Below are 12,269 nucleotides of genomic sequence, written 5' to 3'. Positions count from 1 at the left end.
CCAGCTGGGCCCTGCTCGTGTCCCGCAGCCCGAAGGAGATGCCAGCACGGACGCGCTTTGAACCAGGACATTTACTGGGGTAAATCCAGGTATGGGGGGCAGTGACCCACCCCTGGGTGCTACTGACCACTGGTCAATATGCAGATCCCTGAGGAATGCCACTCGTTACTGGTTTCTGCCTGGACACTGAGCCTCTGACCGCTACTCTTTGAGTGCAACCATCTCGCCAATTCCTTACCCACCGAGTTGTCCGTCCATCCGATCCATGTCTCTCCAGTTTAGAGATCATGGGGGACAGTGCAAGTGCTTTGCACGAGTCCAGGTAGATGATGTCCGTTGCTCTTTCCCTACCCACCAATGCTGCAACCCCATCATAGAAGGGCACCAGATTTGTCAGGCATGATCTGCCCCGAGTGAAGCCGTGTTGTCTGTCACCAATCGCCTCCTTATTTTCTATAGCCCTCAGCAACAACTTCTCAGGTACGACGGACAGTGGGTGGTGAAGGCTGTGCACCCCCACAAAGGGAGGAAGGCTTGTAGCTCCCAGGTCTTCCATTTTCCCCTTTTTAGAATGGGGGCTATGTTTCCTCTCCTCCAGTCAGTGGGAACTACTTAAACAGACTTCCACAGCCTCTCCTGTATGATGGCCAGTGGCTTAGCAAGTCCACCGGTTCCCTCAGGCCCCGTGGACGTAGCTCACTGGGAAACTACTGGTGGGGACATGGGAGTTGAAATAGTGAGGGGAAAGGGGGACATATGGGAGCGGGGGCACAGGCGAGTGAAAATGGGGGGCACGCTGGGGGGCACGGGGGATTCTCAGGGAGCCTGTTGGTTGTGCTCCCAGATGGCTGCACGACGGCGGTGCTGTAGCGCAGGTTTGCGCTTTTGTTCCAAAGGGCAAAGTGACAGCGGAGCCCAGCAGAGCCTTCTCTTTGAGGCCCCTGAAGCTCTCCTGCAGGCAGCCAGGAGGGGACAGCTCACTCGAGGCCACACCTGAGGAGAAACAAGGTGCTTGTGGCAGAGCCGGGTGAACGATGGCGGCAGCAGGCACGGTGGGCCTGCAGCAGGCTTCCAGAAGCAGCAATGGTGTGAAATGCGTCACAGCTGGCACAGACCGCTGCCCCGAGCACACCTGGGCCGTTGGTCCAAAGGGGAAAGTGGGTTCTGAAAGAGCCGGGCCTTTCCAAGCAGCTCGTAGCAGGGAGCAGAAGCTTCACAAGTTACAGGCTGAGCAGCCTTTCCACAGCCCCCTGACGACTTTTTCAGTGGGGATCCAGCCACCCCTCTAGACCCTGCCTGGTCATACCATCCCCACCACGGTGGGTATGGTGTTCTGGGTCTGCCTGGGATGGACTCAACCTTCCCCACAGCAGCCCATGCAGCACTATGCTCTGTACTTCTGGCTAGAACTGACTTGATATTGCACCAATGTGTTTTGTCTACTGCTGAGCCGTGCTGGCACAGCATCAGGACTCCCACAGCGCCCTCCCTCTGCCACCCCCCAGCCCCAAATCCAGTCGGCTGGCTGTGGGCAAGAGGTGGGGAGGGGGCATTGCCAGGGCAGCTGACCCAAAAAGACCAAAGGGATAGTCCATACGGCAACGTCACGCTCAGCAATAAAAGCTGTGGAAGGGGAGGGAGAAGGGGGGGAGACACAGGGGACACAGATTCCTTGGTCAAGATCTTTATTTATTCCTCCGATTCCTCCGTTTCTTCCTTCCTCTCCTGCTGCAAGATCTCAGTTCATCATCGCTATCCTGCAGGAGATCACGTAGCTCTGGAGGCACAGTTGTCACCAGGTCATCGTCTGAAACTTCTTCTACCAAATTAGAGGGGACAAATCCTCTCGTGCCATCCGTCAGCTCTCCCACAAACCAGCCGTCTTCATCCATGTCTCCATAGACATAGACGTATTCTCCCGCAGTCAGAGGAAGCTCTGCTTCGGGGTGCTCATTAGGACCCTCGAAAGGATCGTAGCTGTATCGAGCTAAAAATTTTCGAAGTTTTAGCGATTCTTCTTCCGAGGACTGCAGGATGAAGGACACATGCTCTGCTCCTGCTTCTTCGTTCCCATGCACAGGGCCCTCGTCTGAAAGAAGGCGGCACCCAGGACTGTTGTGTGCGGCATCTGATGTCCAGGTGCTTGTGTGGGATGCCGGGACCTTGGTTGCCTCCTCAGAAACATCAGAGCTGTCTTCGCGGTTGCAAAGGTCATGGGACTGCTCTGCATAGGCCTGTGCTGTGGGAGAAGATGTCACCTGTGGTAGTCCTGAACCGACACGGTTGGATTCTTTTCTTTTTTCTTGCTCAAGTTGCTGAGAGAGCAGCTCCCATTGTTGACTTTGGTGCTGATTCTGTTTCTCTAATTCTCTCAGCTGCGCTTGAGACGCTTGCGTGTCTTCCTCATGTGTCCTTCTTTGCTCTGCCCAAGCCCTCTGCAAATGCTCAACTTCCTCTTTCTTCTTCTGCAGCAGTCGCCTTGTTTCCTCGAGGTCGTTCTCCTGTTGTTGCCTTCGTCCTGCCAGTTGTCTCATGGCTTTCAGTTCACAACCCAGATCTTGCAGTCGTGTTTGAAGACGTTTGGCCTCTCCGATGGCAGAATTTCGCTGCTCTGTCACTTGCACGAGTTTCCCCTTCAGAGCAGCGTTGTCAGATCGAACCTCGTCTATCCGCTCCTTCTGCCCACGGAGCTGAGAATTTTCTTCTGCGCGCCTGGCATTTTCATTTGTCATCTCTCTCAGATGCACTTTCAGCTCCTCGTACCTTTGCTGCAGTCTTGAGCGTTCCTGATCCAGGTTCCTGTGAGGCCTAAGTTTTGTCCCAGCCTCGGTTTCCGATTCCCCTCTCTGCTGCTGGTCGACCTGCTCTGTCTTTGCAGCAGTCTTTCCAGATTTCAGGGCGATCTCTTTCAGTTGCCTGGTGTTTTCTTTCAGGTGCTTGGTAAGGAGGCCTAGCATACTAGTCTTCTGCTGGAGCCTCTCCACCTCCTCCCCCAGTTCCAGAGCGCTTTCCTTCCCCAGAAGGCGGGTCTCCTCTTGAAGGACACCGCATTGCCTCTGCAGGTCCTCCAGGGCATGCTGCAGATGAGCTTTCTCCTGCAGCAGCTGGCTGTCTCCACTGCCAGGTGGGCAGGCCTCTTGTTGCGCTGCCACCTGAACACCCACGTCTGTGACCGCCCGCCCGCAGCTCTTCCCTTCTCCCTGGAGGTGAGCTTTTAAGCTGGAGTGGGTTGTCTGCTGCCCTCCTCCCCCAGCAGCACCAGATGCACCGGGGCTCTTCGAAGAGCAGGTCCCGGTGGTCCCTGCGCCCAGGCGAGTCTGCAGGCGGTGCCAGGCCGCAGCCCTGTCTTCGCTGTGGGAGGCAGACGGCCTCCCCTCAGCCTGCTCCAGGATGTACTGCTGGAAGAGCCTTCTCTGCAGTTCCAGTTCATTTTGGAGGCTTACGATGCGGGCGGTCTGCTTGCTGTCCTTCCGCCAGTGGAGCTGCCTGTGGACCTCCTGCAGCTTGCTGCGGGCCTCGCTGCTGCTGCTGCAGCCGTGCCTCACCAGCTCCTCGGCCAGCTCCTGCTGCAGGTCCCGCGCCTGGCGGACGGCGTCGTCCCGCTGCTCTTGGAGCAACTCCTGTGCCTGGCGCCACTCGGCCTCCTTCTCACGCAGCAGCTGACGGATCTCTGTTGCCCGCTGCTTCTGGCTCAGCTCCCACAGCCGCTGCAGCTCCCGTGCCCGTTGCTGCTCCCATCTGGAGCGTAGCTTCTCAGCCAGAAGCTGCCGCTCCTGCTCTGCCATCTTCTTTATCTGGCGGGTTTCATCAGCAAAGCGGCGGTGCAGCTCCTGCGAGTGGAGACGCTCGGCCTCCAGCTGGGCCCGCAGCGCCTCCAGCTCCTGCCTGTGCTCCTCCTGCTGCACAGGCCTGCTGGGGGGTCGCGCTGGGCCCCGACGGGATGAGGGGTGACTGTGCGCCACGGGCCCCTGGCCCACACCACCCCGGATCATGGCTTAAGGGATGAGAACGATGAACGTTCACCAAACGCTGCCAGCAATAGCCACCAGCGATCGCACGGCCTGGACCTCTGAGGGACAGCAGCCTCTGAGCCCTCAGCAGACACCGGCTCCCAGCACCGCGCAGCAGCAGAGGTCGCCTCTGCCACTGGCCCGGCCTGGGCGAGCGCGGCCTTATATAGTGTCCGGGTGATGGCGTCATAGAGGAGGGATGACGTCATATGACCTCGTTAACAACCCTTCTAGGGGTTGTTAACCCTCGTTAACAACCCATGCTAATGGCTGTGTAATGCTGTATGTCATCACTACCACGCTTCCCACACTAAAGGACAGACGTGGCCCAGACCCGTAAGCTGTGCCCGTGCCTGAGGCCTCACAGACACATTCTCGTTGCGCACCTGCGCGGGGGCTCCGTCTGCACTCGTTAACAACCCTTCACCTCCCTCCTCTGCACCCCTTGCGCTGAGGCTGTCGGGGTGTGTCCGGGCGGGCACGCACCATATAAGGTCATATGACGTCATCCCTCCTCTATGACGCCATCACCCGGACACTATATAAGGCCGCGCTCGCCCAGGCCGGGCCAGTGGCAGAGGCGACCTCTGCTGCTGCGCGGTGCTGGGAGCCGGTGTCTGCTGAGGGCTCAGAGGCTGCTGTCCCTCAGAGGTCCAGGCCGTGCGATCGCTGGTGGCTATTGCTGGCAGCGTTTGGTGAACGTTCATCGTTCTGAATCCTTAAGCCATGATCCGGGGTGGTGTGGGCCAGGGGCCCGTGGCGCACAGTCACCCCTCATCCCGTCGGGGCCCAGCGCGACCCCCCAGCAGGCCTGTGCAGCAGGAGGAGCACAGGCAGGAGCTGGAGGCGCTGCGGGCCCAGCTGGAGGCCGAGCATCTCCACTCGCAGGAGCTGCACCGCCGCTTTGCTGATGAAACCCGCCAGATAAAGAAGATGGCAGAGCAGGAGCGGCAGCTTCTGGCTGAGAAGCTACGCTCCAGATGGGAGCAGCAACGGGCACGGGAGCTGCAGCGGCTGTGGGAGCTGAGCCAGAAGCAGCGGGCAACAGAGATCCGTCAGCTGCTGCGTGAGAAGGAGGCCGAGTGGCGCCAGGCACAGGAGTTGCTCCAAGAGCAGCGGGACGACGCCGTCCGCCAGGCGCGGGACCTGCAGCAGGAGCTGGCCGAGGAGCTGGTGAGGCACGGCTGCAGCAGCAGCAGCGAGGCCCGCAGCAAGCTGCAGGAGGTCCACAGGCAGCTCCACTGGCGGAAGGACAGCAAGCAGACCGCCCGCATCGTAAGCCTCCAAAATGAACTGGAACTGCAGAGAAGGCTCTTCCAGCAGTACATCCTGGAGCAGGCTGAGGGGAGGCCGTCTGCCTCCCACAGCGAAGACAGGGCTGCGGCCTGGCACCGCCTGCAGACTCGCCTGGGCGCAGGGACCACCGGGACCTGCTCTTCGAAGAGCCCCGGTGCATCTGGTGCTGCTGGGGGAGGAGGGCAGCAGACAACCCACTCCAGCTTAAAAGCTCACCTCCAGGGAGAAGGGAAGAGCTGCGGGCGGGCGGTCACAGACGTGGGTGTTCAGGTGGCAGCGCAACAAGAGGCCTGCCCACCTGGCAGTGGAGACAGCCAGCTGCTGCAGGAGAAAGCTCATCTGCAGCATGCCCTGGAGGACCTGCAGAGGCAATGCGGTGTCCTTCAAGAGGAGACCCGCCTTCTGGGGAAGGAAAGCGCTCTGGAACTGGGGGAGGAGGTGGAGAGGCTCCAGCAGAAGACTAGTATGCTAGGCCTCCTTACCAAGCACCTGAAAGAAAACACCAGGCAACTGAAAGAGACCGACCTGAAATCTGGAAAGACTGCTGCAAAGACAGAGCAGGTCGACCAGCAGCAGAGAGGGGAATCGGAAACCGAGGCTGGGACAAAACTTAGGCCTCACAGGAACCTGGATCAGGAACGCTCAAGACTGCAGCAAAGGTACGAGGAGCTGAAAGTGCGTCTGAGAGAGATGACAAATGAAAATGCCAGGCGCGCAGAAGAAAATTCTCAGCTCCGTGGGCAGAAGGAGCGGATAGACGAGGTTCGATCTGACAACGCTGCTCTGAAGGGGAAACTCGTGCAAGTGACAGAGCAGCGAAATTCTGCCATCGGAGAGGCCAAACGTCTTCAAACACGACTGCAAGATCTGGGTTGTGAACTGAAAGCCATGAGACAACTGGCAGGACGAAGGCAACAACAGGAGAACGACCTCGAGGAAACAAGGCGACTGCTGCAGAAGAAGAAAGAGGAAGTTGAGCATTTGCAGAGGGCTTGGGCAGAGCAAAGAAGGACACATGAGGAAGACACGCAAGCGTCTCAAGCGCAGCTGAGAGAATTAGAGAAACAGAATCAGCACCAAAGTCAACAATGGGAGCTGCTCTCTCAGCAACTTGAGCAAGAAAAAAGAAAAGAATCCAACCGTGTCGGTTCAGGACTACCACAGGTGACATCTTCTCCCACAGCACAGGCCTATGCAGAGCAGTCCCATGACCTTTGCAACCGCGAAGACAGCTCTGATGTTTCTGAGGAGGCAACCAAGGTCCCGGCATCCCACACAAGCACCTGGACATCAGATGCCGCACACAACAGTCCTGGGTGCCGCCTTCTTTCAGACCAGGGCCCTGTGCATGGGAACGAAGAAGCAGGAGCAGAGCATGTGTCCTTCATCCTGCAGTCCTCGGAAGAAGAATCGCTAAAACTTCGAAAATTTTTAGCTCGATACAGCTACGATCCTTTCGAGGGTCCTAATGAGCACCCCGAAGCAGAGCTTCCTCTGACTGCGGGAGAATACGTTTATGTCTATGGAGACATGGATGAAGACGGCTGGTTTGTGGGAGAGCTGACGGATGGCACGAGAGGATTTGTCCCCTCTAATTTGGTAGAAGAAGTTTCAGACGATGACCTGGTGACAACTGTGCCTCCAGAGCTACGTGATCTCCTGCAGGATAGCGATGATGAGCTGAGATCTTGCAGCAGGAGAGGAAGGAAGAAACGGAGGAATCGGAGGAATAAATAAAGATCTTGACCAAGGAATCTGTGTCCCCTGTGTCTCCCCCCCTTCTCCCTCCCCTTCCACAGCTTTTATTGCTGAGCGTGACGTTGCCGTATGGACTATCCCTTTGGTCTTTTTGGGTCAGCTGCCCTGGCAATGCCCCCTCCCCACCTCTTGCCCACAGCCAGCCGACTGGATTTGGGGCTGGGGGGTGGCAGAGGGAGGGCGCTGTGGGAGTCCTGATGCTGTGCCAGCACGGCTCAGCAGTAGACAAAACACATTGGTGCAATATCAAGTCAGTTCTAGCCAGAAGTACAGAGCATAGTGCTGCATGGGCTGCTGTGGGGAAGGTTGAGTCCATCCCAGGCAGACCCAGAACACCATACCCACCGTGGTGGGGATGGTATGACCAGGCAGGGTCTAGAGGGGTGGCTGGATCCCCACTGAAAAAGTCGTCAGGGGGCTGTGGAAAGGCTGCTCAGCCTGTAACTTGTGAAGCTTCTGCTCCCTGCTACGAGCTGCTTGGAAAGGCCCGGCTCTTTCAGAACCCACTTTCCCCTTTGGACCAACGGCCCAGGTGTGCTCGGGGCAGCGGTCTGTGCCAGCTGTGACGCATTTCACACCATTGCTGCTTCTGGAAGCCTGCTGCAGGCCCACCGTGCCTGCTGCCGCCATCGTTCACCCGGCTCTGCCACAAGCACCTTGTTTCTCCTCAGGTGTGGCCTCGAGTGAGCTGTCCCCTCCTGGCTGCCTGCAGGAGAGCTTCAGGGGCCTCAAAGAGAAGGCTCTGCTGGGCTCCGCTGTCACTTTGCCCTTTGGAACAAAAGCGCAAACCTGCGCTACAGCACCGCCGTCGTGCAGCCATCTGGGAGCACAACCAACAGGCTCCCTGAGAATCCCCCGTGCCCCCCAGCGTGCCCCCCATTTTCACTCGCCTGTGCCCCCGCTCCCATATGTCCCCCTTTCCCCTCACTATTTCAACTCCCATGTCCCCACCAGTAGTTTCCCAGTGAGCTACGTCCACGGGGCCTGAGGGAACCGGTGGACTTGCTAAGCCACTGGCCATCATACAGGAGAGGCTGTGGAAGTCTGTTTAAGTAGTTCCCACTGACTGGAGGAGAGGAAACATAGCCCCCATTCTACAAAGGGGAAAATGGAAGACCTGGGAGCTACAAGCCTTCCTCCCTTTGTGGGGGTGCAGAGCCTTCACCACCCTCAGGCGGGAGGCAGAGCTGAGGCAGGGCCGGGCTGGGGGGGGGGGGGCGCTCTGGAAGGTTCTGTGCTGTGGGGCGTGCTGGGGGGGGCACTGGGAGGGGGTGTCCTTAAGGTCAGTGGTCATTAAGGTCCCCTCCAACCCAAAGCCTTCTAGGATTCTGTTTCTAAAAACACCTCTTCTGTTCCATCCCAGTAATAATAAACAGCACAAGCAGAAATCAGCTCTGCCAGCCTGGGGTGTCCCCATGCATTCAGGTCGTCCTCATCCCCCCCACACTCACGCTACAGCCTGCCCCATGGGAGGCCAAGGGGAGATGTTTCCCCTGCAGTTGCAGCTCTCCAGCAAAGGCCCTGGACTGAATGGAACAGGCGGAGCTGGAGCTACACCGGGGGTGCTTGGAGGGCTTGTAGGCACAGTAAAAGATGCATTTCAAACAGCCCAGCTGGGCCCTGCTCGTGTCCCGCAGCCCGAAGGAGATGCCAGCACGGACGCGCTTTGAACCAGGGCATTTACTGGGGTACTGTGTGTTACTGGCATTTACTGTGGGGTACTGAACCGGACTGTGCGGTGGGGCCTGACAAGTGTCCCTACCTTGTGTTGACCTACAGAAGACGGAGGAACTGGCGAGGAGAAGAGGTGCCTTTTCCTGGCTGTGGTGAGTGTCCCCTCAGGTGCCCTGTGCCCACCCAGGTTCCCCTGCAGCGACTGGGATGGCCAGGACGCCTGCTGCGGCGTGTTTGCCCAATGCCGAGGTGTCTTCCTGGGCTTGTGGAGGCTCACGTCCAAGCCTGTCCGAATGAGCAATGAGAAATGCCTGGAGGGGCAGCCTGTGGGGCTCCCAGAACAGCCCCCTCTGGCATGGGTGCGGGATGCGTCCAGCCTGCCCTTTTTCCAGCTCTTTTTCTGCCCCACAGGACATTCTGCCTGATCTTCCTGTGCGTGGAGCTGGCCGTCACTTTCATGCTGGGTGTCGCGGTGCTCTACGCCTCCTATTACGACCGGGAGTTCTTCTACCACCTGCTGCTTCAAGTGCTGCCAGAAGACACCTACACTGACCTGGCACACTTCCTTGAAGAGACCCCGTCTCTGGTCAGTGAGGGCGTGCTGCCCCACTGACATCTCCTCTAAATAAAACCGAGGCTGCTCTACCCAGTTCCTCTGTGCCTGTGCAAGAAAGGGAACTGACCAGGAAAAAAACAAGTACTGAGTCCCTCTACAGATAGGTAGGAGAAACTTCACGTTTGCAGGGCCCCGTCCTCCCAGGGGACTTCAAGCACCATCTGTGTGCTGGAGGGATAACACCGCAAGACATCAGCAATCCGGGAGGGTCCTGGGGTGCGCTGATGGCAGCTTCCTCACCTGCCTGCTATCCCGAGCAGTGGATATGTATGGGGTGAGCAGCCCCTCACCCCAATGCTGAGCGGGGGCTGCTGTTCCCAGCATGGCATAGAGTCTAGGGAAGGGTTTAAAGAAGATGGTAGGAACAAGTCAGGACTGAACTGGTCCTCACAGCTCCTCGCGTTTTGAACCAGGGCATTTACTGGGGTAAATCCAGGTATGGGGGGCAGTGACCCACCCCTGGGTGCTAATGGAGGGCTGGGAAGCGTCCCTCCACAACTCACTTCTGGCACCAGCCCCAGAGCAGTGACAGCCATGTCCCAGTGGGCAGCAGCACTGAATCCCAGCTCAGAAATCTGTGCTCGTCCATGTGTCGCAAAAGGAATGATGCGCTTCACTCCTAAGAGAGAAGCAGCAATAGATTTATTGCTGAAAACAGTGATGGAGCAAAGCCAAATATGCCTGCTGAATGGCTGCTTGGCAGCTTACCAGTGTGTGGGGCTAGCAGAGGGCATCAAACAGACCTCAGTGTGACCACAAGTCAGCCCAGCCTTACAGGGTGCAGTGCACACAGGGGCCTGGCACACCCCATCATTATCTGGGCACTACTGAGCGCACAACTCATACACGCTGGCCTGCTGTACGAATGAGAGGTCTGTTGGGCCTGCTGGGAACCTCTTGTCCCGATGCGGGAAACGTTTCTTGGCGCGCAACCTCAAGTTTCTTAGTGAGTGGGGCTACATCTGGCTGGTGGCCAGTCTCTAGCGGTCTTCCCCAGGGCTCAGTTCTGGGGCCAATTACCTTCAACATGTTTATCAAAGATCTAGGTGCAGGAGAGGAATGGGTCCTCAGCAGGTTTGCCAATGACACTAAACTGGGAGGCACCGTTGACTCCGTGGAGGGCTGAGAGGCTTTGCAGAAGGATCTAGACAGATTGGCACACTGGGAGATTAGTAACGGCATGAAGTTCAACAACGGAAGCTGCCAGGTGCTGCCCCTGGGACAGCGTAATGCTGGATGCAAGCACAGGCTGGGAGACGAGTGGCTGGAGAGAGCAGCTCAGCAGAACGGGCTCTGGAGGTGCAGCTCCACAGCAGGCTCAGCGTGAGCCAGCAGCCAAGTCCTGGCAGCCACGAGGGCAAAATGCATTCTGGAGTGCATTCAACCCAGTAAAGCCAGCCGTTAATTGTCTTGCTGCATTTAATTATCTTAATTAATTAATTAATAATTAATTTTCTTGCTGTATTTAGTACGTGTGCAGCCTCACCTTGAGTATTGTGTGCACTTCTGGGCTCCACAACACAAAAGGGATGTGGACGTCCTTGAAAGTGTCCGGAGCAGGGCAACAAAGCTGGCAAAAGGGCTGGAAGCCACGTCCTGTGAGGACAGGCTGAGGTCACCTGGGTTGTCTAGGCTGGAGAAGAGAAGGCAAAGAGGCCACCTCATTGCTTTCTACAACTTCCCGAGGAGGAGAAATGCAGAGGCAGGTGTCGATCTCTTCTCCCTGGTAACCGATGAAAGGATGCACGGGAATGGCACAAAGCTGCGCAAGGAGAGGTTCAGACTGTACCTGAGGAAAAACTGCCTTACCATGAGGGTGGTCAAACACTGGCACAGGCTTCCTGGTGAGGTGGTAACTCCCCATGCCTGTCAGTGTTCGAGAGGCATTTGGATGATGCCCTCAATAATAAGCTTTAACTTTTAGTTAACTCTGGAGTGGTTCAGCTGTTGGACTGGATGATCTTTGACGATCCCTTCCGACTCGAGCTATTCTATTCCATTCTATTCTAAAATGACCGATCCCCAGTGATGGGACCAATCCTGGAAAGGATGTGTTGCATAACTCTCTAAACCCCCTCTTTTACCCTTTTATTGCTGAGCATGACATTACATGGCGTGGAACGTCTTGTTGGTTAGTACGGTTGCTCTGCCTGGTTATGTCTCCTCCCAACCTCTGGCTCACCCCACGGCCATTCACTCGAGGGGCGGGTGTAATAGACAAATATAGTGTAAATAGGTGTAAAAATAGGTGTAAAAGAACTAGAGAAGGCCTCGATGCTGTGCAAACACTGGTCAGCAAAAGCGAACGACTTCAGCGCACTACCAGCATCGTTTTGGCCACAGCTCTAAAACACAGCACCTTACAAGCTGCTATTAAGAATATTAACTCTATCCCAGCCAGACGCAGTACAGGGGAGCAGGCCACGGCTGGAGGCCTTTGGGGCTGTTCTCATCAGTTACAGCTCATCCATCCCACAGGCACTCTGTGAAGCAGGTGCCCGAGCCGCTTCCTCTTGTGGAGCTCCACATCACCCCAGAATGCCTCTGACAAGCAAGAGAATGGGAGAAGCCACCACCGCCTGAGGGAGAAGCAGCTACACCCCCCTCATTTTGAAAAGACTCGGACAAAGACTTGCATAAGTCTTTGCCAAGACTTATGACAAGATGCAGGTGAGAAAGAGCCTGACAGGGGGCTCATGCCCCAGCCCAACACTGGCTCTCCCTTCATGCGGCTCTCCTCTCCCCGTGCTTGGGATACTGGGGAATGGGCTTGCTCTCAGAACCCCTTCTGCATCTCTCACGTCTCTGACCAGGCTGTGTGCACTGGCGTGGGACAAGGCCACCTTAGTGAGGTGTTCCCATCCGTTCCCGGTGCTCCTGAGAGTAAGAGATGAGCTGCAAGCAGCAGCTGCAGG

General features: G+C 57.1%; 2 protein-coding genes and 1 long non-coding RNA gene across 3 annotated transcripts; 2 read left to right on the top strand and 1 right to left on the bottom strand.

The window, feature by feature from the left end:
• Positions 1 to 1,685: 1,685 nt before the first annotated feature.
• LOC136787970 (RIMS-binding protein 3C-like) lies at positions 1,686 to 3,992 on the bottom strand. Its single transcript, XM_066985415.1, has one exon. It carries the CDS (start codon positions 3,990 to 3,992, stop codon positions 1,686 to 1,688), a length of 2,307 nt encoding a protein of 768 aa, XP_066841516.1.
• Positions 3,993 to 4,736: 744 nt separating this feature from the next.
• LOC136787969 (RIMS-binding protein 3C-like) lies at positions 4,737 to 7,060 on the top strand. The gene has a single exon (XM_066985414.1). It carries the CDS (start codon positions 4,737 to 4,739, stop codon positions 7,041 to 7,043), a length of 2,307 nt encoding a protein of 768 aa, XP_066841515.1. The 3' UTR covers positions 7,044 to 7,060.
• A 1,566-nt stretch (positions 7,061 to 8,626) lies between these two features.
• LOC136788005 (uncharacterized) lies at positions 8,627 to 9,383 on the top strand. Its single transcript, XR_010827024.1, has 2 exons — positions 8,627 to 8,890; positions 9,150 to 9,383. It is a non-coding gene; the product is annotated as an uncharacterized lncRNA (long non-coding RNA).
• Positions 9,384 to 12,269: the final 2,886 nt, after the last annotated feature.

This window comes from Anser cygnoides, chromosome 32, assembly GCF_040182565.1.
Source record: "Anser cygnoides isolate HZ-2024a breed goose chromosome 32, Taihu_goose_T2T_genome, whole genome shotgun sequence".
NCBI classification, from domain to species: Eukaryota; Metazoa; Chordata; class Aves; order Anseriformes; family Anatidae; genus Anser; species Anser cygnoides.
The sequence above is the reverse complement of the archived record's forward strand: the minus strand, read 5'-3'. Positions and strand labels throughout refer to the sequence as shown.